The 26,971-nt window shown below is 39.5% G+C and overlaps 1 protein-coding gene across 1 annotated transcript in view; it reads left to right on the forward strand.

Annotated features, from left to right (window-relative positions):
* Window positions 1-26,628, forward strand: part of MINPP1 (multiple inositol-polyphosphate phosphatase 1) — a 39,975-nt gene extending 13,347 nt beyond the window's left edge. Inside the window, exons 4-5 of the mRNA XM_048856430.2 lie at window positions 1,007-1,140; window positions 20,613-26,628. Coding sequence (XP_048712387.1) covers window positions 1,007-1,140; window positions 20,613-21,012 — 534 coding nt within the window. The 3' untranslated portion in view covers window positions 21,013-26,628. The remainder of the gene's footprint in view (window positions 1-1,006; window positions 1,141-20,612) is intronic.
* The last annotated feature ends 343 nt before the right edge of the window (window positions 26,629-26,971 follow it).

Consider the following 26,971-nt stretch of genomic DNA (forward strand, 5'->3'; position numbering starts at 1 on the left):
CCCCCAAACATCTAATCCTCTTCTAAGGTCACTTTTCTTTATACTTATTTCTGGGCTTTTGTCACCAGCTCCCTTTAAACCTAGTTTAAAGTTCTCCTCACTAGGTTGCTGATGGTTTTGGTCAAATGATCTTTTTCAAAAGTATGTTTGCTTCCAAACTAGTATGTTTGAAGGGCTGTCTCTGAGAATGGAGCTGATGTATGAGTGTGAAGTAGGGATCTAGGAATGTTGGGACCTGGCATGTAAGTGGGGAGGGGAGAAGGGGACCAGAGGAAGAGCCCAGGCATAATGGGGTAGGGCAGGCCAGCCAGCTAGGTTAGCAACATGAGAGCAGGTACAGTAAACCACATGGCAATCATATCAGTTGGTGATTCAAGTTGCTTTGGTGGGATATTGCCGTCTCTACATCAGAAGAACTCAAGTGTTCATTTGTAATAACATGTTGCTCTGGCTTTGAGGAATGCTAGAGTTTTCAGAAGTCTGCCCCAGGAAGCTGGTGTAGGGGAGAAAAGTGGGGGTCTTTTGATAGTGCACCGGGTTTTGGTGTCCTGTGCAGCTGCCCATAGCAGGGGAAGCTGGGCAGGCTCTGTCTGCATTCATGTCTGGTGGGATTCACTTCAGCAAGACAGATCTTGGCACTAGGCTCTTTAAGTTGATAATTTAATGATGCATTATACATAAAAACAAGGTGATGAAAGCCGTAGAAGTTAAGGAAATAGCATTGCTCTTCTGCTTGAAGCTTTCCCACAATAAAAAGCTACTACAAATATGACATTAGGAGGATTTTTACACTCATGCTGGAAGAGCAGAAATCAGTGGCCATGTTTGTTTGTTTGTGTTTTTAACTCAGGATGCAACAGTAGGCATGTCCAGTTTTTTTTTTAAAGACGACTGATCAAACTTGCCCATTTTCCTAAGAAAGCTGGCAGTGCGATGCTATTTGTAGTAGTGTCTTCATCTAGACAAAAGTTGCGTTTTTGTAACACATTTTAAAATCTTATTCTAGGTACTGGAATACCTGAATGACCTAAAGCAGTACTGGAAGAGAGGATATGGGTATGATATCAACAGTCGTTCCAGCTGTATTTTATTTCAAGATATCTTCAAACACTTGGACAAAGCCATTGCAGAGAGTAAAAGGTAAAAAAGCATTTTTTTTAATTTAATTAAACTTGCTTTTAGCTTCAATTTTCTGCACTTTGGTCGTGACTCGTACACAGCCCTAAAGGGCTAGATCTGAAGGAGATTAATGCTTAGAACTTGGATAATGGCTCAAGAATAAAATAATACTTGGGCTTGGTTAGGATCCTTTAAGGGACTGATTCTCACATATATAATAAGGCAATATTAATTCCTCATGCTGCATCCTGTTTAGCCGTATCAATATCTGTGAATGGAGTTTCATCCAAAAATATTCATAAGATCTGGAGGGGTTTTCTCCTTGTTTTATGACCTGCTCTCTCCTTCTGCACACACATAGCTCAATGGCTTTAACTCAAACTTTTTAAATTATTTATTTTTCTTAGCTGAGAGAAAGCTTTGCAAGTTGTGGCCCACTGGGAAAACTTTTGAAGACGTTATGGTGTTTAGCACACTATTTTTTGTGTTGTAATAATTTCATTGAAAAGGATAAAAGTACTTCTTCACATTATTTTATTTTTATTACCATAGCCCCTAGGAACCCTAATCAGGGACCAAGACCCATTTTGCTAGCTGCTGTACAAATACAGAGCAAAAAGACTGTCCTTGCCCCAGGGAACTTAGTCTAAAGACAATCTCTGTTTGTTGGATTAACAAAAGCCTGTGTTCGATTTTTTTTTTTTAAGTTATTGAATCATTTAAGACTTACTTGATTAGCCAGCAGCCAAGTCTGAAAGAAATTAATCATTTTGATTTAGATAGTGTTGATGTTCTTTTCTAGCTCATTAAGAACATCATAATTTTAATGATTTCAACCTGAAATCTCTTAACAACAAGGACATTTGTTTTTTAAAAAGTTAAACTGAAAATGTAGAATTTAACTTGCTTCTTACCAGTAATATGTGCTTTTTAAACTCCTGTCAGATTGGATACGAAAGGTAAGTTTGTTCAGGTATGCGTGTGTTTTCTTAGTTGTGTTTACTCTGATTCTCCTGCTACTAGACTGAGATGACTCTCTTTTTAATTTTTCTAGACCAGTGGTTTTCAACCTATGGTTCACGGACCCCTGAGGATCTGCAGACTATGTCTAAGATTTCCAAAGGGGTTCACACCTCTGTTTGAAATATTTTAGGGGTTGCCAAATGAAAAAAGAATTAAAACCACTGTTCTAGACCAGTTCAGATACTTGAGTATAGTTCCTCCCTCCCTGGAGTCAGAGCATTGGAGCTTCTGAGGTTTAATTTCTCTGTTTTATATAAAGGGCGTATCATCTTAGACTTCTAGGTTTTTCACCAGCCGTTAGAATACAGACAAGGCTATCTGGCTACAAAAGTAGTTTTCGAGCCAAGCCAAATAGATGCTTTGAATCATCTCTTGCAAACCACAGCTATCATCCCAGTCCCACAGGATCTGGAGAGGGCAAGCCATTTACTCATCATATTCAAAAGGCAGGCTTTCATCCAGGATTTGAAGTGTAAATTGCTCTCTGAGCACCAAACTTTTTCATGAATCCCAAGTCAGTGGTCCATATGGTCAATATAGGAAAATGTCTGTCTGTCCTATGGATCTTCAGGATGCCTATCTACAGATTCTTACTCTTCTACTACTTATTTCTATTGCTTTGCCAACCTGGGACAAAAATGTTAATACCAGGCCTTACTTGGTTTTACCCTCAAAACCCAAATCTTTATTCAGGTTATGATACTCAGGAAAGGCAGTTTCATAAACTTTTCAAGCCTTATCTTGACTGTCTAGGTACATATTATTGTGAGCATACCATCTTCTGAAGTAACATGACCAATAAAGAGGGAAAAAAAGCAATTTCATTTTAATCCAGAGTTTCTTACCTGTGTACACACTCCAAGCCAGGTTCTGCAGCTTGTGCATCTTCTGGGATCCCGTATGGAGTAACTGCAGACCCTTGGGTCTGCAATCACAAGCCTGGATGTTAATTTTTCCTAGGCACACTGGGCCTCTTAAACACCTTGACTATTGGAAAATGCAATCAAAGAACTAAGTTCCTGAGGATACCACCACAAATTGGAATCTCCTTCAAGAAGTCGCTCATCCCCAAAAGTTGCTCAAAGGGATGTCCTTGCATCCCCTTGACTGCCTGTAATCATGGATGTCAGCCTATACAAGTAGGGAGCTTTTGTGGGGAAAGGCTATTGGCAGTGATCATTCATGGGGAAAATTGTCCGTCAGCCATCTGGAAGAGGGAGTGGTAAAGCTAGCTCTTGTAGTTGAGGTTTTTAGAATGAAGCATGTAGTTCAGTAGAACAAGACCACAGCTGTATACGTCCTCCAGCCAGAGAGTATGAACTAAGATGTCTATTTCAGTGGTCAGCTGCAACGTGTTGCATCAGAAATTCAAAAAAGCAATTTGTGCTCAATGGGGAGGAAGGCGGCCTCCACGAACGAGGTGCATCTGGCTATCTCTTTCTAAATAGATCTCTATGACTAGACCTGTTTTATTTAGTGGTGGAAAAAGGAATTTGAAATTCCTTTAAAGGCTGTTCAGACAGTGCTTAGCTTTGTCTTAAGTAGAGAGCACCCTTGTTAAAGATCTACAAGGCAGCTGCTTTGGGTTAGATGCACGTTATTGCAGAACGCAGTGGATGGGATGCTGTAATTGAGCAGAAGGCTGCTTCAGGAGCCTGTAAGGCGGTAAACCCAGCTTAAAACATTAGAATGGATTGAGGAGGTCTGGACCTAGTATACAATAATAAGGGAAAGAGAAGTTTTTTGTTTTGTTTTCTTTTTTAAAGGTGTCATGAGTCTATATACACTTTTAGCCTAACTCAGGACCCCGTGGGGTCACTCTGGCTTGTCCAGTGGTGATTGCAAGTTTTTCTTTGCTGCCCTACAGTAGACTTACTGCTTTAAAGTTCACATAGTTGGTTTCCGTCTGCTAGCAGGAGAGAAGGTTTCCATACATTTGGACCTTTATTCAAAAACTCTGAGAACATAAATAGATGCCAACTGTATACATGAAAACTCTAATATTAAGGCGTATAAAACTGTTCAGCACCAACATTTAAGTTTGTTAAACTACCTGATAACTAATTTATCAGTGGGGTTATTTAGGAATGATATGTAGTGCAGGATGTTTTATTCTACAGTAACATTTAACCTCCTCTGCAAGGAGGAACAGAAGTAAACTTTTATTACATAAGGAACTGCAATTGGTAAGATTAAATTGTTATTTTAAACATATCATGTACTTCATTATGCTTTAGAAAACATAATATGAAAATAGCAAGTGATATGGGAAACCACATTTTTTAGACCTTTTGGATTAATGAACCTTCTCTCTATTCGAAAAACTTTTAAGTGTTACAACCAAGGCTTGGTTGGTCAGACCTACTGTTGGAGTTGGGAGTCAAGCCAAGAGTCCAAGCCAGACCAGGGATCAGGAACAAGACAGGAAGGCAAGAACCAGGAGCAAGGCAGGGAAATGGGAAGCAGGGACAGATCAGGAAAGCAAGGCTCAGGCATCAGGATAAGAAGGCCAGATCCTATGGAGCTGCCAGATCCTATGTATCAGCTGGCTTGGAATTCGCTCTGTTGCCTGTAGAACTTCCTGTGTCATCTTGCAGTTTAAACAGTGTACCTAGCCCAGTCAGGGACTCTGGGGTTCTTCTAATCCAGGGATCTCAAACTCAAATCACCACGAGGGCCACATGAGGCCTAGTACATTGGCCCGAGGGCCGCATCACTGACACCTTTTCATATAAAGGTACAAAAGTCCCCGGCCCCGCCACCACTCTACCCCTCCATGCCCCCATTCCAACCCCTTCCCCAAAGTCCCCACCCCAACTCTGCCCCCTCCCTGCCCTATTCCAACCCCAGGTGCTTCCTACTGCCAAACTGCTGTTTGGCTGCGCTTAGTGCTTTCCAGGAGGGAGGTGGGAGGAGCAGGGAGCCACACTTAGGGGGAGGAGGCAGAGAAGAAGCAGGGCAGGGGCAGGGATTTGGGGAAGGGGTTTTTTATAGCTTTGCAGGTATTAAAATAAAAACTAGATTAAAAACCCCCAAAAAAATTTATTATCAGATTGCTGTCACTGACTGTACCCAGTAAGTATTTACTACTAGTCCCTTAAAAAGAATTCAGAGAAAACCATAAAATGGTAAATGGAAGTGACAGAGGAGGGAGGAAAAATAGGTGAGAAATAGTCAAGCAATGTATTTAAAAAGGCCTAAAACATACTCATTCTGAGACTTACAAAAATTCATTTGTTAATATGTTTTAGATTATTCAGATTTGTAATCTGAATAATGTTCATCTAATTTATATCCTTTTTACACTTTACTCACTTCAGACATACTCTCTGGTTTCACTCTGGTTCTCATGCAGTAGCAAAAACACAGCTGTATTTGGGTTTCAGACACAGGAGGGAACACTTAAACACTGAGAATTTTGTGAACTATATGACACTGTTTTTTCTGTATTTTTGTCTATGGATACTAGATGAACAGTGTGCCATCTGTACAGCAAATAGGTCAGAATGCATATGCCCAAGTCATGGTCCTTTTCTGTTTAGGTAATTACACTATAAAACATTACAATGGAGTTTAAGTTTTGAATAAAAACAGCATGTAGTTCCATCACAGAGCAGAAGATGGCAGAATTAAAACAGTGAAGACTTGAATATAATACTCTGAATTAGCTAATCTGTTCACTAAGTAATGCTTAAAAGTACATAGATATCTATCTCCAACCACTATTGCATCTGAGCATTTCATAAATATTAACTGATCATCCTCACCCCTGTGACTCAGGGAAGTATTCATGATGCCTATTTTACAGATGAGGTACAAAGAAGCATCTTCCCCAAGGAGTGTAGGGTAAAGCTGAGGCTAGAACCCTAACTTCTGAGCCCCAGTCCAGAATTGTAACCACCAGACCAATTTTCCACTATAATTCTAGTAAAACGCTGTTAGTATGTGTATTTTAAACATTATATATGCATTCATTGCTCTCTACTCTTGGTAGAGCAACTTCAAAATGGTGAGCAAATGGCATACTGGGCAATAGTTATTCATTCATAAACAAATTATAGCATACCCTTTTGTGGGATGATACCTCACTTCAACATATGTCACAGCTAGGGAGTGGTGTGTGACTTCTATTGCAGTTTACCCTTTGCTTCCCTATCAGAAAGTAATTTTTCTGCGGAGAAGCAAAGAAATCTGCAGGGGACATGAATTCTGTTCACGCACAGTGGCACAGAATTATCCCCGGAGTACCATATCTACGAAATCCACCGTATCCACCACTGCCCCGGAGCTGCTGGCTGGGACTTTCTGCCCTGACGACCCCATCAAATGGGGGTCATGCCCAACACTTTGGGAACCGCTGACTTAGTAAATGGTAGAACCATTTTTCTCAAACTGTAAATGACCAAATAGGATTAGAATAGATGCAACCTTAACCATAATGGGTGCAGCTGTTCCCCTTTTGAAATAGCATGAGCAAAAAAGTCTAGTTTAAAAATTCTTTCTCTTTCTTAAATCTCAGCACAACTTAAAAGCAAAGTATTTTCATTTTCTTCTTTTTAATATGAGATGTAATCGATCCCTTGAAAAGTCTTCCTGATAAAACTTGTGTTCTCTAGTCAATACATACATAATATTTTTAAACATGGCATCAAAATTCTACATCATTTTTGTTGTTGGGCTTTCTTATTTTTAACTGCTATGTACATAAGTCAGAATTCCAGTTAGTGTATTTAGTTTTCTCTGAACAGCTTGATTTTAATCTAGTGGCTTCAAAATATTTGCACAAGCTGAGGTAACAGATGTTAGCATGTATTCCTTTTCCAAAAGCTGCAGAAAACTTTGTTCCGTGAGTTCAGAAAAGATCTAGAACAAGGGGTGTGTGTTTCTGTGTCAGTGTTTCTATTTAGTTTTGGTGGCACACGAGTGCTCTAATAATCTTGATGAACTGGTTCATAGTATATCTGAAAGTCCAGTGATTGTGTCATTTGCTAGTTGGGATAATGAGGCTTTTTCCCTTGGCCAGTGATATGGGGAGACCTATGGCCTGATACAAAGCTTGTTAAAGTCAATAGGAGGCCCTTTTTCTTAGGTAAATAGCATGTTTAAAACAGATACCGTATCAGGTGTACCCTGTTTAGAGCCACAACCCTCCATTATTGAGTGACTGCTGCTCATTGGAGGCTTTTAGACTTTGTCAAGGCTATCAAGCAGTTCTGGTTATTGCATTGCTTCACTAGTCATTTTAGAAAATCAAACCTCAGTCATTTTTCTACTTTTACATTTGCTTTTTGTGATATCCATACAATTAAAAATGACTTGTCCTCCTGCTTTGTTAAATATAAATTTCAACCACATTTGAAATATCTTGTGGGATTCCGCGGCTTTAATGACTGAAGCCACAGCTCTTGCGTCTATTTTAGAAAAAACATTCCTCATAGTATGTTTAATAACTTTGCATATTTTAGTCTGAGGTGGAATCTGGTTTCAGATGTTCACCCACTGTCAGGGATAGATTTGATAAAATATTGTGTGACTAAATGTGTGAAGTGCTCTCTTCTTCAGTAGTTTGTTAGTATTTGGTGCTGGGCCACTGTACACTGTTACACCAGTTACATCAGAGTTACACCAGTTTCAAATCTCTTTGCTTGTGTAACTCCCATATCCACTGTGCCAAAGTTGAATCAATAGGACCATTCTGTGAAAGTAAATCAGTACGACTGTCGTGGGGCGAATGGCATGTCGGGAGCATGACTAACTAGCCCATGATGACTTTGTGGGCTACACTTGGGATTAATCAAGTGCTCTAGGGTGGTGCCCAATTAGCTCATAGAGCAGGTATACTAGAAAGAGGTTGCTAGAACACTAAAGGAAAAGATGCTTAAAAGGAAGGGGGAGGGGAAAAAAGGAGCTCTCCAGAGAAGATCTGCAACATACTGGAAGGAGTTCACAGCAGGTAGAGTAGGCTTCTGTCGGGGTGAATGAGAAACCCAAGAGAATGGTCAGGGTCCCTTGGCAAGGGAGACATTGACAGAGTTCCTCTTATGAGGCTCTGAGAAAAAAGCTGGTTTAGGCGTCCAGACCAGAGTCCTATAGGTGGACTCTGGCTCCTGGGAAGGGGTTAAGAAGGAGCGAGATCTGGTGGAAGAAACCCCCAGAGAGCAGAGTAGGCTCCCATATGGGAAAAGCCCTGAGTTAAAGCCAACAGTGGATAGTAGAAACCCACAAGAAACAGGTTACGCTCCCATGGGAGAAGTCCTGGGATTGGACCTTTAACTGGGAAGACAGAGGCCTCCACAGCAAACTGCCGGAGCCCCGGAGTAAGGCAGGAAGCGTGGGGAATCCTGCTGGAGAAGTAGTATCTAGTTTGGCTTGAAAGGGACCAAAGAAGAATTATTACTTTGGATTTGTTAGGGCTTTCTTTTGAACCTTTTTGTTCCCTCAGAAGGGGGGTTGGATTTTGTGACTTTGCCAGGGAACTGAGCCCTGGAACACCTCGTGAGAGGAAGACAGCTAACAGGAGGTACCGGGGATGAGGACCCCTTACAGCGTCACACCCTGACACAATGGGCCACTATAGGTGGTGAGTAAACCACCTTCCTAGACCTTTTTATTGAAAAAGCTAGCTGCTCCCATTTCTCTTGGGAGCTTTAAGGCACCCTAGAGAATGTTTGTTTCAACTTACTGAGTGATGAGAGTGAGTGGTGAAAGGTTGGGATATCTTACCTAACACAAAATACGTTGAAGTCATGTCTCAGAAAGCCTTTTAGTACTACATAAAAGATTAAAAATGTAGTATTGGAAAATCCTCGGAGACACTGAAAAAAAGAAAAGGAGTACTTGTGGCACCTTAGAGACTAACAAATTTATTGAGCATAAGCTTTCGTGAGCTACAGCTCACTTCATCGGATGCATGCAGTGGAAAATACAGTGGGGAGATTTATAGACACGGACAACATGAAACAATGGGTGTTACCATACATACTGTAACAAGAGTGATCAGGTAAGGTGAGCTATTACCAGCAGGAGGGGGGGGGGGGGACCTTTTGTAGTGATCATCAAGGTGGGCCATTTCCAGCAGTTGACAAGAACGTGTGAGGAACAGTGGGGGTGGGGTGGGGGGGAATAAACATGAGGAAATAGTTTTACTTTGTGTAATGACCCATCCACTCCCAGTCTTTATTCAAGCCTAAGTTAATTGTATCCAGTTTACAAATTAATTCCAATTCAGCAGTCTCTAGTTGGAGTCTGTTTTTGAAGTTTTTTTTGTTGAAGAATTGCCACTTTTAGGTCTGTAATCGAGTGACCAAAGAGATTGAAGTGTTCTCTGACTGGTTTTTGAATGTTATAATTCTTGATGTCTGACTTGTGTCCATTTATTCTTTTACGTAGAGACTGTCCAGTTTGGCCAATGTACATGGCAGAGGGGCTTTGCTGGCATATGATGGCATATATCACATTAGTAGATGCGGAGGTGAACGAGCCTCTGACAGTGTGGCTGATGTGATTAGGCCCTATGATGATGTCCCCTGAATAGATATGTGGACACAGTTGGCAATGAGCTTTGTTGCAAGGATAGGTTCCTGGGTTAGTGTTTTTGTTGTGCGGTGTGAGCTCTCCTTACCTGATTGCTCTTGTTACAGTGTGTATGGTAACACCCATTGTTTCATGTTGTCTGTGTATATAAATCTCCCCACTGTATTTTCCACTGCATATATCCGATGAAGTGGACTGTAGCTCACGAAAGCTTATGCTCAAATAAATTTGTTAGTCTCTGTGGTGCCACAAGTCCTCCTTTTCTTTTTGCGGATACAGACTAACACGGCTGCTACTCTGAAACTGAAAAAAAGGACATGCATCCAGGTCTCTGAGAAGCTGCTGGTTAAAATTCTAGGCATGTTTAGATAAAAACTAGTGATTTATATTTGGTAAGTAAGTTAGCTTTGAAATAGTATTTTTCTTTCTGATATGACACATATTTCCTTTACTTAAAATATATTTGAATTAATTCTTTTTCTTTCATTCATTTTTAAAACATCCTTAGGCCATAAAGTGGGTTAGATTTAAAAGTAAATCTTATGTCTGCTGTGTAATTCAAGGACAGTAATAATTTAGGGATAGCTCAGTGGTTTGAGCATTGGCCTGCTAAACCCAGGGTTGTGAGTTCAGTCCTTGAGGGGGCCATTCAGGGATCTCGGGCAAAAATTGGGGGTTAGTCCTGCTTTGAGCAGGGGGTTGGACTAGATGACCTGCTGAGGTCCCTTCCAGCCCTGATATTCTATGATTCTCTTCAATCTCTCCTTAATCTGTTGTGATTTCCGTGGGCTCAGAGCAACTTATTCTTGAGCAGTAAGTCGTTTTGAACTTTAGGTGTAAAACTCCAAAATTTCTTGTCTTGGTCTACTTTTGGGTATTCAGGAACTGACTGGAACATCGCACTGCTTGATATGCACCTACTGTACTTTCGTAGTTACCATAAGGCCATTCTATTTGCCTTTTAAAATTCGCCCTCCCATAATATTTGACAGACGTGGATCCCAAAGTCTGGTTTTGAGAACTGGTTGGAGTATGTTTTCAATGAATACGGTTATTTTGCCATCTGTTATGAAGTGAGGATAACTGAAGATGCAAGCCTAGAATATCTAGATTTAACGTTGGTTCTTCAGAGGAAACACAGAACGATGTTTAGACCACTACCCTATTGTCCAAGTGCATAGTTAGAAGGTTGACTATCAAAAATGAGCAATCTCCTTTGCACAATAATCTCTTAATTGCGCCAATATTTTTGACAAAACTTTTGTGTGCCAGTAATTAAATATGGATTCATAAACTCCACTGAAATTCTTCTTTGCATCACTCTATTTGAACAATAAAACCCCGCAGATTTTTATGCATTAATTGTAAGATAGCTTGTTTGGATTTAAAACTTACTCCAAGAGCAAGATACATAATTTCTGTGTGCTTCTGTGCTTTGCAGAAATGGCCATAATGTTCAGCTGTCTGTCTTTTTCTTTCTTTCTTCTTTCTGTCTTTCTGTGTTAATGTTAAATGGCATGCATCTTTTGGATGCCATGATAAATAAACACAAGAGGTAGCAGTCTGGTACTCTGGTTTGTGAACAAGGTCAAAATTGAATATAATTAGATGTGCAAGATGTTACCGCTTCGGTTGATCTGTGGCTTCCTATCCCATGTCAGCTATTTCTTTAAGAATTATGGAGATAACTCATTTAATGGTTGCCAGTACACTTTGAAGAAAAGGCACTATTTCTTTGTCACGGAAGCAATTGATAACTGGACTTAACAAGCTTGCACAAATTAGAGGACAACTGATCAGTGTGTTACATAACATTAAGAGCTTTATTTAAGGAAATGGTCATATGATCGTTCTCATACAAAGGCTTATGGTTTCATACATAGAGGATTTTCATTTGATCCATTATATATAAACAATGAATATATGGTTTATAAGGAAAGATCTGTTTTTGAGTTTTCTTAAGTTATTGATGTTTTCAGGGAAGAAAACAGCTACAGGTGTCTCAAAGGTAAATTGATCTGTCCAGTAAGATGACGATTAAACATTCATAGAGCATAAAATATCAGCTTTAGTAAGAGAATACAATGGGCAGGTATTGGGTTAGTTCTGTGCTGAATAGTTTTTAATTCTGATTGCTCACACTTTTGTGTTAACTTGCAATTCTAAAGAAACATATTTCTCAATGGCAGTTTATCAAGTGAAAGTCACTGTTAAGGGGGCCTCGTGACTTTCATGACAGTATGACTCCTGGTCCTGTAAGAGAACAATAGTTGGGTTATATAGAAAATAAATAAGGATTTTAAGATTTAAAATCTAAGCGCTCTGCAATGAACAATTGGTGTACTGTAGCCAACACAATAGGCCTCTTATGCTTTCTGCTTTCTAAAATGTCATTTGGAGGTTTCATATGCAATTAGGGAGAAACGCTACTTGAAGTTGAGGATAAGTCATATTTGTTTCCTTCCCTATGTCACCCATACAACGATGCCAAAACTATACTCGTTATCTGAAATTTTGCTTGTGATTTTTATGTCATAAAAGAATTTTTCTGGAAATTTCAAGGCAAATTAGACAATGAGAAGATTTTTCACTACTGGAAGTTTTTTCTTAACAATTCTTGTGTCATAACTTCTTCGAGTGCTGATCTTTATTTGTATTCCACTGTGGGAATCCACGTGTCCAGAGTTGGAGCATTTTGCAATTAGTATCCAGTGTCCCACGCCTGTGTCCTTGCCCTCCTTGTGCCTCCAGCTGAACAGATAAAGGGTGGGGTCGGCCAACTGCCTCTACAGTCCTGTCTGTACCATGAATCTAAGTATGGCCCAAAGCAGATGAGGAGGAGGGTGGATAGTAGAATACAGAGAGAGACCACACATCTTGAACAACCGCCAGTTATTATAACATAAGTAACCTCCTCTTCTTTGAGTGCTGGTCCCTATGTGTATTCTACTGTGGGCAACTGACAAGTTGTACTCAAGAAGGAGGATGGCGCAAGGATGCAGGGAGCAGAGCTGTTTGAAGGACCACCATCCCAAAGGATGTGTCAGTAGCAGAGGTGGTAGGGTCTAGTAGACTGAGCATGGGACTGAGCATGGGACTGCATTTTAACAGGAAACATACTTTTTAAATGTACAGCCTTATAAGAATAGTGATTTTAAAAGTAGGTGAGGGAATGCCTGGAAAACTTACACATATACAAATGAGCCAGTCCTGGTGATGAGTGTTCTTGAATAGTAGGAGAATTGGCCATGAAGCTTCCAAGGGTAAGATTATGGCTTGCCACTACGTCACCACCTAGAGTAAAAGATTGAGCCCCACTCCCTGAGCGGCCTGCTTGGTTTATGATTTTGGATGTGAAGAGAAGTGGAGAGGCATAGGCTCTGGGGTGATGCTGCATGAACTTGGTGGAAGAGGAGTGGCAGATACACTTTATTTATTCCCCTTTATCCCACAACACACTGGCCAGCTAAGCCAAGCTGGTGTAAGGAGGGAGTAGCCCATAAGGGTCTTCAGTAATTTATATCTTCTAGGATGATACAGTTATGTGCTGCCCCTTACATGGAGGTAAGGGGTAGGTCACAATCCAATCCCAGATCATGGGGAGTCAAGAAGAGCTAGTAAAGTACCAGAAAATGGAGAGAAACAAATGTTGTGATCTTGAAAAAGGAAAGGTGTCATCCTGACCTCTATTGTCCAGTGTGTGTGTGTGTGTGTGTATGGAACGGCATCTTCTTTATAATAATGGAATAAATATTCAGAGACAAACCTAAATCATCTTCAGGATAAAATCCTGAGCAATAAGCAATGTGGTTTTATGAAGAACAAATTTGGCTAGAGAAGCTTGATTTGAGGGCGTGCTATATTATTCAGGAATGGAATTACAAAATAAGTGTTTGAAAGGGACACAGGAAATGTTGCCTGGCTGTAATTCAGTTGAATTTAGACTTACAAGTACTCTATGCTCCAAGATAAATTTTAAATAACTTTGTCTGTCAGTACTATCCAGTGAATTGTAGGATGGTTAATATAGCTTATTTTGGAGAATGGAGTGTTCCCTTCAGATTTTGTTTAAGTATTGTATGTGTCCTGTTTTCTGTCCTAGGTGAGAAAGCCTGATATGTTGTATTGTTTTCTGGAGACCTTGGTACCAGAAACATATTGACAAACTGAATCAGAAAGATCAACAGAAATAAATAGAAGGCAATATTGCTGTGGGAGGAGGGGCAAGGAGCAAAATCCTTGTAGGTGGATGGGAAGGTAGAAGGGAGATGCAAAAAACTTAGTATTTAAAAGGTGAAACACAAAGAAGATAGAATTGTTCAGGGTAATACAGAGAATATTAAAAATAATTAAAATGGGACAGCTTAACTGAATGTCTTAACAAACTTCTGGTAGTAGAAACCCATTTTTTTGGCACATCTAAAACTCAACTAGATCTAGCACTAGGAAATGTATATTGGGGAATGATCCTGTGTTGGATGAGGACGGTTTAGATGATAGGCCTTTTCAATCTCTCTTGTCTAAGATTTTGTTAGCTGAAGTATTGAAGATGATTACACATGGATAAGTCCCTTCTAAATTGTTTTGGGGTTGAATAAACTTAATGATTGTGCTCCACTGTTTCTTTTTAGCCTTGTTTCTGGGCTCTTTCATTTTAGTTCTGCAGTAAATCTGTATAGCTCAAACCTTGCAATGGGTCTTTGTGCTTGTGGACTTACACCAGTACAATGCCCCCATTAAAGTCACTGGGGCTGGGTAGAGATACAGGAGTTCACCCACACAAAGCAGTTTGCAGCATCATGATCTTAGCTGCTACAATAATATTTATAATTAACTGGACTTGATCTACACATGATCAGATGCAAATCATTGGATTTGTGAGGATGAAGAACACCATCCTGATGCTTTATTTTGAGGAGTTTAGGAGTACATAGGCATTTTATTGGTAGTTTGTATGGTGGCGAATTTCCCATCCCTATGATGCTTTCAAATGCAATTATGTGTGAAGGTGTACACCATTATCTAACAATTATATAAATTGCACTTAGAAGAAGGGTGGTGATGGTCATAGATTCCCTTCTGAGGGAGATAAAGGCATCCATCTGCCAACCTGACCTCCCAGGATGTGTGGTTTCTGCCTGGAGGCCAAATCCAAGGCATCATGGAAAGGTTGCTGAGGCTTGTCTGGCTCTCTGACCACTACACCATGTTACTCATCCCATGTGGGCATCAATGATACTGCCCGATATGCCTGATCAGACCATAGTGACTGCAAGGGTCTGGGAGTGAGGGTTAAAGAATCAGGCACACAGGTAGTGGTATCATCAGTCCTTCCAACTGATGGTAAAGGCCCAGGTAAGGATGGACACATCCTGGAGGTCAATAGAAATCACTGCAGATGGTGTCAACAGGAGGACTTTGTCTTTCTTGACAATAAGGAGATGATCTGTGGAGGAGGACTACTGTACCTGACAAAGGGGGAGAGAGCTTATCCACAACTTCTAGGGAACAAAGTTTCAACTAGTGTGGTCGAAGACAGCATTTTTCCTGAGCTTCTGTCTATTTGTGTAGCTGGAAGTGATTTTTGGCACTTAGGACATAATTTTTCCATTCAGCATGTGTGTACCTTACTGCTTATTAAAGGTAGTATTTAGAGTAGGAATTATCATTTTACAGGTGGAGAAACTTTTGCAGAGGTTAAACCCATGATCCCAGAAGTCAGCCAAGATTCCAGTTGGCTCATGAACTGAATTCTGTGTTCATGCTGCTAGACACTGTATAGAAAGAATTTTTAATAACATTTTTGGTTCTAGCTTTAATAAACTATTGATCATAAGATACATAGATATAGATTTGTATAGTTCTGAACCATGGTTAATTTGCTTAAACGAGGTTAATTTACATTTATAGTACATATATTTATACAGCCTCATATAAATAACTCCTTCAAGGAAATCAGCAGTGTCTTGTCATTATGATGCCAGTTTTCATAGTGGTGAAATTGACTCCCTAATGGTCTACTTTCAAGTGAAGTATGTGTAGAGATGCACATAACTATAGAAGAGTTATATAAATTAGCCCTATACAGCACTTGAGGTTGTAACTAAGCCCTGCCATTACCATCTGAAGTAAGGGAATTCTCATACCTCAAAAGGGAAGTATCTCTCTGGAGAAGTATCTCTTTTTTTTTTTTTTTTTTTTTAATGACAAAGCAAAATAAGTAGCAAACTTTGGCATAAGTTGCTATGAATTCTTTGTTCTTTTTTTTTTGGGGAGGACTTGAATTAACTCACTGGTGCTGGACATTCTCCAATTTCATATCAGTGTGGACATCTTCCACTTACCTTCATGGCCCTTGGAAAAAGCTATAGTACCTTCTTCCACTTCTTGGGTTCACTTTTTTGTTTTTGTTTTTTACAGGAGTCTTTTTTTCTAGCATCCTCCTCTAGCTGCTGATCCTGTAATTCTGGGAGAGACTGGCAGATGCAATTGTAAATTGGATATTGCCAGTCTTCCTTCCATCTTTTTTTAGCCCCTTTTATGGTTGGTTCTTATTTTCCTACTCCTGAGATGGTGCATTCTTTTTGGCTATCTAGTGTCCTCAGGAGTTTTACCTATGCTCCTCATTATGACTATGCCTGGCCCCTTTACAGATGTGCTGAGGTGGAAAAGTTCCACGTATCCTTTCTTGAAGTTCTTCCTACCTCAGGTCACAATCCAGCCTTCAGTTAGAAAATGTGCACGACGTCTCTGCATAATGAAAGTAGAGAGAGAATAAGGCAGTAGCGTCTGCCAGAAAAACAAATGTTTCCTTGGTAGTAGCAGTTGTGAATGGCTGCAGTAAGCTAAACATAATTCCCCTTTTTTAGCATGATACATGAACACAGAATCTGATACTATGGATGTATATCGTTTTTTTTCCAGTGTGCAAAATAGATAATCCTGTGGTAGTTATACTGCACCAAAGAAGAAATATACCTTTTTTAAAAACTATGAATTTGTTTGCTCTGGTGTGATTTGAAGTTCACACTTAAAAGTTTCAGAGTAGCAGCCGTGTTAGTCTGTATTCGCAAAAAGAAAAGGAGTACTTATGGCACCTTAGAGACTAACAAATTTACTTGAGCATAAGCTTTCGTGAGCTACAGCTCACTTCATCGGATGCACAAATGCTGTAGCTCACGAAAGCTTATGCTCAGATAAATTTGTTAGTCTCTAAGGTGCCACAAGTACTCCTTTTTTCGTTTTACTTAAAAGTTGTAACCTCAAAAAACACACTTGAATTTTATTGCAGTTTGATGTTATTTATTAACATGAAGTGCTAATAAATTGTGCAATTAACATAATTTATACCTTAGCACTAATTTGCCCTTATCTCTTGTATGTTTGTCATAACAGTTAGAGGTTCTGAATGGCTTACTGTACCAGAATTGCTGTTTTGAAACCTTAAAGCTTGCCAGCTTCAAGATGATTGCAACTTGCGGACTTTATTAAGTCGTCCTAGGTGCTATCCCTTGGATTCACTCTAAAACATGAGGTGATTTAAAATGGCGCTGTCATATAAAATGCTGAGCTGACTTAAGTATTTATCCAGGGCATTTGAAGAGGAACAGTATCTTAAATACAAGTTGTATTACTTTGCTAAACAATCTTTGCTTTTTTCCCTAAAATAAGCAAATGGCCAAAAACAAGAGACCCTGGTCGCAGCTCCCCTAGGTTACCTTAGTTACACGGTGTAATGAAGAACCAAGCATTGTCATTCTAATAATTCACATTCATCAGAACAAAATACAGTGAAAACCATATTGGCTATCCAAAAACATTGTCTTATTTACGCATCATGTTTTCGATTGTTTAGGCTTAATAACAATGTGTTAGAGTTTTGGCAAACTTTTCAACACACAAGTCTCATGATGGAGAGCAATCTTGGTGTTATATTTTGAAACAGATGGAGATAGGTGCCTTCTCTGTGTCCCCCCCATAATCTCCCAAATCAATCCTTGTAAGGAAACTTCACTTACATAAGACTCCATAAAGCTTACTTTATAGCGGTTTCCTGCTTATCTGCCTCTTCCCAGGGTTTCTGCTGGGGGAGGAAGCAATGGGATCCCAAAATTTGTCTTAAAGTTCATATCCAAGTTCTTAGCTTGTGATTAGACACGTCAGTTAACTTTGAAAGGGAAGAGGTTGAACCTGACAATTTGCATAGACGATCTGAGATAAATCTTCATATATCATATGGATGCATACAGTTCAACTCTTCTTGACCTGTTTCAACATAGTTATAGTGCACTGCAATAAATCATAGATATGTAGGGCTGCAAGGGACCTCAAGAAGTCATGTGGTGATCCACTGATGCTGAGACAGGATTAAGTATACCTAGACCATTGCTGATAGGTGTTTGTCTAACCTGGTTTTAAAAGCCTCCACTGATGGGAATTCTAAAACCTCCCTAAGTAATCTTTTCCAGTGTTTCTCTACCCTTTTAATTATAAGCTTTTCCTAATATCTAACCTGATTCCCCCTTGCTGAAAACTAAGTCAATTACTAGTTGTTGTACCCTCCGTGGACACAGAGAATAATTGATCATCATCCTCTTTATAATAACCTTTTACATATTTGAAGACCGGTATATCTCCCCCCCCCCCAAGTCATATTCAATTTGTGATCCACTATAACCCCAGATCCTTTTCTGCAATACAGTTGCCTGGCCAGTTTTTCTCTGTTTTGTATTTGTGCATTGGATTTTTCCTTCCTAAGTAAAGTACTTTGCACTTGTCTTTATTGAATTTCATTTTGTTGATTTTAGACCAATTTTGAAAGGTCATTTTGAATTTGTGCTTACATCCCCTCCTAGTTAGGTGTTTCCTGCAGATTTTATAAGCATACCCTCTGCTTTTTCATCCAAGTCATTAATGAAAATATTGAATAGTACTGGGCCCACCCTCTGGGGCCCCACTAGTAATGTTGTCCTAGCATGTCATTGAACCACTGATAACTACTTTTTAAGAACTGTCTTTCAACCAGTTATGCACCCACCTTATGGTAATTTAATTTAGACCGTATTTCCCTAGTTTGCTTTAGAGAATGTCATGTAGGATTGTGTCAGAAGCCTTACTAAAATCAAGATTTATCACGTCTGCTGCTTCCTCCTTAGCTACTGGGCTGGTTACCCTATCAAAGAAGGAAACTAGGTTGCTTTGACATACATACTCATATTGGCTAGTACTTATCACCTTATCCACTAGGTTTGAACAAATTGATGGTTTAATAATTTATATCAGTATCTTTCTGGGTATCAAAGTTAGACCAGCTGGCCTATAATTCCCTAGGTCCTCTCTGTTCCCCTTTGTAAAGGTGGGTTCTGTTTGCCCTTCACTAGTACTCTAAGACCTCCATGAGTTTTCAAACATAATCACTAAAGATTCAGCGATTACTTTGGCTAGTTCCTTAAGTACTGTAGGGTGTACTTCATGTGTCCCTGCAAACTTGAATACATCTAATTTATCCAAATACTCTTTAACCTGTTTTGACCCAAGATTGTTTCCCTTTGTCAATATTAAATGTGTTTCACATGAGGTCATAATTAACCTTTTTAGTGAAGAATGAAGTGAAATAGGCATTAAACACTTCAGTTTCTCTGTCCTCTGTTGTTTGCTTTCCTTTCCCGTTAGGTGATGGACTTACAACTAGCCAGGAACATAAAGGATAAAAAGTAATTCAGTTACAGTTTTGCCTTTCTGATTTTGTCTGTACATATTCGTACTATTATTTTGTACTTTCCCTTGTATGTTCTTGTCCTTGTTTCCAGTTTGTACAATTGCTTTGACTTTCAAGTTATTAAAAAGCACCTGACGTAGTCATTGTTCTTAGTGATGTTCTTATCTGTCCTCCACCTTGGGATAATTTGCTGTTGTGCATTTATTATTGTCTCTCTTAGAAACTGCCACCTCTCCTGAATTCCTTTTCCCATAGATTTCTGTCCCATGTGACCATACCATTTCTCTAATTTTCATCTTCAGATATTTTTATTCTGCTGCCCTCACTCTTTCCTCAGAATCACAAACTCTTTTTTTGTGTGTGTGTGGTCACCTTCACACAAGTTGCCTTCCACCTTCAGATTCTCAACCATTTCCCCCATTTGTCAGAATAAAATCTAAAATAACCAGACCCTATTTACTCCCTCTACCTTCTGAAACAAAAATGCTGTCCGCAGTACATTCTAAAAACTTGGTGGACAATCTGTGTCCTACCATATATTTTCTGAACAAATATTTGGGCAGCTAACGTCTTCCATTATCACTAGGTCCTGTGCTTTGGATACTTCTGTGGTTTATTCTAAAAATTCTTGATACACTTCTTCTTCCTGATTTGGTGGCCTTATAGTAGATTCCTGCCATGACATTGTCCCTGGTTTTTTTCCTTTTATCTTCACCAAGAGTCTTTCAACAGGTTTGCTTTTCACCAGATATCAGAGCAAGTGTCTTAGTATATAATGGAACCTTCATCTGTTTTTTTCCGTGCTTGTCCTTTCTGAACAGGCTTTGCCTGTCTATACTAATATTTCAGTCATCTGAATATTTCAGTAATGCTAAATAAGTCGTCATTTTGTTGGGGTACTAGAACTTCTGGTTACTACTTAGCAATTAATTGATAGTAATAGTACTTAACAGGTAAAATACAGCTGCTAACGTTTTTTAAAAGTGCAATTACATTTTTGATTGTTACAAAATGCATTTTAAAATGTTTTGGTTTTTTTAAAATAAAAGGTTTCAGATAGTTGGACACCTCTGTTTCCAAATGGGTTTTTAGTAAACGTCAGTGTAAAACAAATGTTTAAAATAATCTACACTTTTTGCTAACAACTGAACGGTACACTAGTATTTGCTTTTAAACACAGATGACTATCTTGCTTATGCTTCACTTTTATGTTTTCTAGTTCCATGCCCATTTCTTCACCTGTAATCCTGCAATTTGGACATGCAGAGACCCTTCAGCCACTGCTTGCTCTAATGGGTTTCTTCAAGGATGAGGAGCCCCTTGCCGCTAACAATTACGAAAAACAAATGCATCGGAAGTTTCGTAGTGGTCGCATTGTGCCTTATGCCTCAAACCTGATATTTGTGCTTTATCACTGTGACCAAGCTAAGACCCCTGAGGAGGAGTACCAAGTACAGATACTATTGAATGAAAAGCTGCTGCCATTTCCTCACTCGGAGGAAACTGTGTCTCTGTACACAGATCTGAAGAACCATTATAAGGACATCCTTCAAAACTGCCACTTCAGTGAAGAATGCGAATTATCAAAAACTAATGATACTTCCACTGATGAACTTTGAGGGAGCAGAACAGAGCAAATATCATGGAAATTGATTTCTGGTATGCAGTTTGGTGTGTGTGGTGAACAAGTGTTTCTCATCAGTGTTGTTTTTTTATTTCCTGCTCATATATTCACATTCTTCTCTTACATCTTTAAACTGATAATAAATGCTTATTCCTATGTCTTAATTCAGGGATTTCTTAAAATTCTAACTATATTGTCCCTATTGCATGAGCACAATTTTGAAAATAATTTCTTTAATTAACCTGGCTGTTGGGATAAGCATTTGTTACAAATATGAAGATGCAAGGTAAAGTATATTTATACATTTATATGCATTACTATATAATTTATTTATATTATTCCTGTTTTCTAAGCTTGCACAGTAGATAGGTTTAGTGGACCAGGAGACTTTAGCTTACCAGAATAGCACTTAATGGGACTGATGGCATTTCCCTCTCATCTGACTCCCTCGTTCTGTCCTTCCTTCTGTTTCTTAGTGTTTCTCTGATGTCTCAGGCATAAAATGATCCTCTCCTATTTGCTTATTTTGCAGCTAGATGTTGGCTGCCCTTTCAGGGTTCAAGAAGGAAAGGGCGCAAAGTGCTTTCTCCACAACCACTGTCTAGGCAGGAGTCAGCCATGATTCTAATTCCCGCACTCTTCTGAGCATAGCAGCTTCCTTGGATAGTGCCCCCAGGGGTATTATCCGTCCAAAAAGACGCAGGGAGTTGAATTTCCCTGGCATAAAGCCTTCTTCAGCCTACCTGCCAGAGCTAAATGGTCACTGAGTTTTCTGTGTCCTGAATTTTCTGAAGCCGTGCAGTGGCTGTTGCTCTAGAAGATGTACCAATCCTCTGCCAGTCTTATAGGTCTCCTTCAATGTCACACTGTTCTTGTTTAACAGTTCAGGGTAAGGTGTACGAATATTCCATGTTTGGCCCCATTCAGACTGGATTTCCTCATCCTCTGACAAGTGGTAGTGATCGTAAAGTCTAATAACTATCAGGCAGAGATTTTTTTATTATTGTTCTGGAACCAAATGCTGTCGTTATATTAGCCACCTTGGGCTTTTTTGGGTACATCTACTCTGCAACTGGGGCTGTCCTTCCCAGCTTGGGTCAAAAGACATGCACTAGTTCCGCTTGAGCTAGCGTGCTAAACAGCAATGTAGCCAAGAGTAGCATGGGTGGCCGCTCGAGCTAACCACCTGAGTACTAACCCACTGGACACCCTGGGTTCATACACGTTTGGCTAGCCCCAGCTACTACCTGTGCTGCCTCCAGCTACACTGATGGTTTTTGCATGCAGCTCGAGCAGGGCTAACATGTGACACTCTACCTGAGCTGGGAAGCACACTCCCAAGTGCAGTGGAGATGTACCCCCGTCTATGTGCCAGCCAATCCTTGAAACAGGACTGTTTATTCTAAAAGAATGGACTACTTGTTCCTTGAGTACAGTATTGCTAATTTTTAAAGGAGATTGCACCTGTATTAAAGTAGGATTAATTGCCACTGAAAAATGTAAGATACTGTAAAGAAAATTTTAATATAAAGAATGCAGATAGTTACAAAGAATAAGTGTCTGAAATAGAATACAGATACGGAAAACAGTCAAATAGAATCCATTATCATGATTGTCTCATTAGGCAGATCAGATTGAGAAACGTCAAGACCCCGAGAAACATCAAGACCCATAGAAACCAGTGAAACTCGAGCAGTTGCAAAATTATAAGGAGTAAGATTCTAAGTGCCTAAATCCCACTGAGTTTCACTTAGGTGCTATTGAAAATTTTGCTCATGTATTCTATTGTTCGCAAGTCATATTGGTTAATTGAATGAGTAGGGTCAAATCAGATGATAAAATAACTTTCTGGAATATAAAATTTGAACTCAAAATAATTTTGAAATCATTTGATTTTTAATACGTTTCTAATGGAACCATACCTATATTTTTATAGTTTCAATCTGTTTTGCAAGGCTTAGCATTATGCTGGGCAGTACAATGCTGTATTATAAATATGACAATCTCAATGAAGGGATAATGGTTTGTCACTGAATGGAATTACTAAAACGGTGGGAATTTCTAAACATTTGGAAACATTCTTAGTGAAATATTAGTACCTTTTAGTAAAGCTAAATCACTGCATTTATCTTTTAAGTGAATCAAGTACTGATAGGATGGATAAGGAACGTCATTCATCCTGAAGCAAATGTGGCAAAGAAATGAACTGTCAGTATTTGTATGATCTTTTCTGTTTTATCTCCATCTTCATATCAGCTTTTTCTCTTGCTTGATCCTATCTTGAAGCTATAGTAGTATATGACTTCAGTTACTTGTCAAAATAAGCATTTTCATAATACTCATTTTTATGGGCTTCACTGCAGGAGCAAGTGGGAGAAAAGCTATGAAGAATTAAACTTTTTCTAAACACACTTAGCTTAAATACAAAGTAAGCATAAGGAATCGTGAAAAGCCCCCCTGAAACAAATAAACTTCTGTTTCCAGGAATGAGTCACCTTGTTTTAATGAGACTGTGTTCTGGTTTTGAACCTTATGGGATGAAATGTTTTCCCCATTGAAGTTGGAAGTTTTTTCCACTTCTAGGAGCCAGGATTTCACCTATGAAGTTTATTAAAAGGGATCAGATGACAAAACTGGAGTATAAAGACAAATTGAACATAAGCCTCCTATAACTAAAGCAGCTGCCTTGTTCATTCACTTAAATTTGCTCCAAGATGGAGGTACCACTGAGTAGTCCCATCCACTGTAGTGCATGGAGGCTTTTTTTGGGGAGGTGGGGGGAGGAGGAATGTGTAAAGGGAAGCAGAGGGAGGACAATTCAGTAGTGTCTGCCAGTCAATCAATGTGCTTGGTGGAAAATCAGTTTGAAAATTGAAATTGTGCTATTTGGGTACTGCTGTATTATGTGTAAGGTGTTTTGGAAAACTGAAGCTTGATTTACTCGTTTGGCATAATCAAATGTTTATGGAGCTGGTTATTTCCGACAGTGGCTTTAATTTTGCAGAATTCTAATAAAAGGTTACAGATGCAAATACATATTTTGAAAATGTACTACATGAACGTTGTAACTGCTCCTTAAACTTTTAACTTGGGTTGGGTGATTTTAGTATAACCTAGTAAATTTAAAATAAACTTGCTGTATAGTAAATGAAAAAGGAAACTAAGAAAGATGGTAAGTGTGCTTTATTACAGAGTTGGGTCCTAGTCCTGCTGTCAGCAATGCACAGGTAGACTGCTGTGTCTTGTGGCCAATTGCATGATTGGAACCTTAATGCCGCAGTATTCACTGTGACTTGGATAATCTTTTTCCTTTGGCAAGCTTTCTAAGTTATGCATTTGAGACCTTACTTGTGCTGATGCAAGGTACTCCTTGTTTCTGGAGAGGTATGAGCAAAACTAATTTGTTACTTTTTTAATAGTAAAATCTTGGCAAAGTAACACTGTAGGTACGTTTTACTTATCAGTTGAAGCCTTAATTTGCAATCGTTCTGCAATCAAAAACACTCTGACTACAACATTGGATCTCTTATATTTAATGCTACTATTGAATACTTGAAATAGTCTTTACTAAGAATTGTTTGAAGCTAGAGCAATCTTTCTGGCATCTTTTAGCTGACCACCTCTTAATTTTTCATACTAAACAGCAAATCTCAACGCTGTAATTCTGGCTAGCGTAAAGTTGTCCAGTATTTTTTACTATACGTAGTATGTATTTGCAGTGGTGCTGTAGGTGCTTGGATGAAAATAATTGGCTTTGGCCAAACCTTTTAGTACTGTGAAGTATGAAAAGTCTCACCCTATTTGGTGTAAAGAGATATCTAATCTCAGTAGCTCTGTCAGCAACAATAACTACACAAGGGTCTCTGGCAAATACTGCAATTTCTTGCAAATACAGTTAGTAACTACTTTATTTGAAATTTTATATTAGCATAATCGTATTGATGTACCTTTCTCTGGTTAATGTAAACCTTGAAGTGGGGATTGATGTACATTACCTACATATTAACCAATAACTTTATTTTTCAATTTGTATTTTGGAGTGCATTGTATTTACTGATCTTTGTGGGGGGTCTTATTTGAAAGGATAATAGTATGCCAAATTAAACTTCTAACAGACTATATTAATATTTCTGATACACAACTTAAAGGAGTGAAAAGCAATTTAAAGAATTAGAATAAATAACTATCATGACTAGGGCCCTACCAAATTCACAGTCCATTCTGGTCAATTTCACAGCCATAGGATTTGAAAATTAGTCAATTCCATGTTTTCAGAAGTTTCCATCTGAAATTTCATGGTGTTGTAACTGCGGGGGTTGTGATCCAAAGGGAAGGTTGTGGAGGGGTCGCAGAGCTCTTGTAGTGTGGTCATGGGATTGCCACTCTCACTTCTGGGCTCTGAAGGCAGTACCCCTGGAGCTAGAGGTGGAGATGGGTCTGACCTAGAGGTGCTACTGGGAGTGCCCCAGCCAGGGGCTCCTAGCTGCTAGTTCTGGCCAGGTTGGGGAGGGACAGGACGAGCTCTTCCCCTGCACAGCCACTCTCGGGGCAGATCAGACCTGCTTCCAGGTATCTCCTGTGGCTGCAGGAAGCTTTGGGACTGGGCAGCAGCCCTGGAGCTTCCTGTAGCCACAGGAGGTTGCTGGAGGTTCAGGTGGGTACCTCCCCTGGCTACAGGTTGCTCCCAGCAGCACAGGGTAAGTACCCAAAGGTGGATCTGATCTCCCCCGCAAGTGCGGCCCTGCAGGGGAAGAGCAAGTCCTGTCCCTCCCCAGCCCAGCCAGAACTAGTAGCTAAGAGCCCCTGGCTGGAGTGCTCTCAGCAGCACAGGGGAGATCAGCCCCATCTCTATCAATTTCCTACCACTGCAGGAAGCTCCAGGGCTGCTGCTCAGTCCTGGAGCTTCCTGCAGCTGGGGTAGGTACCCGGAGGTGGGTCTGATTCCCCCCCCCCCCACTTCCCACAAGTGGCTGTGCAGGGGAAGAGCAAGTCCTGTTCCTCCCCAGCCTGGCCAAGACTAGCAGCTGGAGCCGAAGGCCTGGTAGGTTCCCCAGCCGTTCCCTTCCCCTCCAATAACTAGATTTCACAGGGTTGGTCTGATTGCATGGTCCATGACACGTTTTTCACAGCCATGTATTTAGTAGGGCCCTAATCATGACTGAAGCCAGTCTTTTTTAAAATAATTACAATAATATCTTAAGGAAAAAATGAGTATATTTCTTGCTCTCATCTTTTGTGCCCCAGAAATTTGACACTTTAAACATCTGTGTTTGTATAGCACCTAACACAGTGGAGTCCTGCTCTGTGACTAAGACTTCTAGGAACTATGGAAATATAAATAATATTGTGAGAAATATTTTTCTTCAGTAAACTTAAACCCTGAACATGTGTATCTTCTCATTGTAAATAAACATGCCATTTCTATTCCATTAAAGTTTAATTTCCTTGTATTTTCATCAGTGTAGCAGCTCTTGAGCATCAACTCAATGATGATTATATAGCAACATTCAATAAGTTCCTATTTTTATTTTTTGTTTAAAGTACTATTTTTGCCTTCATGTGATGATTTTTCATCTGTATTAAACTGCAATTGCTGAGAATTTTACTTCAATTTGCTTTACATTTCCTGTGTGATGAACAGCTCGTCAGAGAGCCTTATTGATTTTGCAGCTACGGAAGGAAAAATCTGGCTCCCAAAGCTGGGGGGGATTATACAAAAATCCATCTGCATAAAGCACTGTAACTTATAAATCACCAGATGGAAAATGCTGATTGTGTACAGCTTAAACTACATCTCAAGCTCTTTCAGTCCAATCCAGTACTTATCGAGCTGAGAAATATTTTTACTTAAATTACCCAATGACTATCAAGGGGGGGAAATGGGTGACTAAGACAATTATTCTCAACTTTGCCAACTGTAAGGGAAAGCAATGGGGGAAGGAGCTTGAGAGGAG

This window comes from Caretta caretta, chromosome 7 (assembly GCF_965140235.1).
Source record: "Caretta caretta isolate rCarCar2 chromosome 7, rCarCar1.hap1, whole genome shotgun sequence".
Classification (NCBI taxonomy): Eukaryota; Metazoa; Chordata; order Testudines; family Cheloniidae; genus Caretta; species Caretta caretta.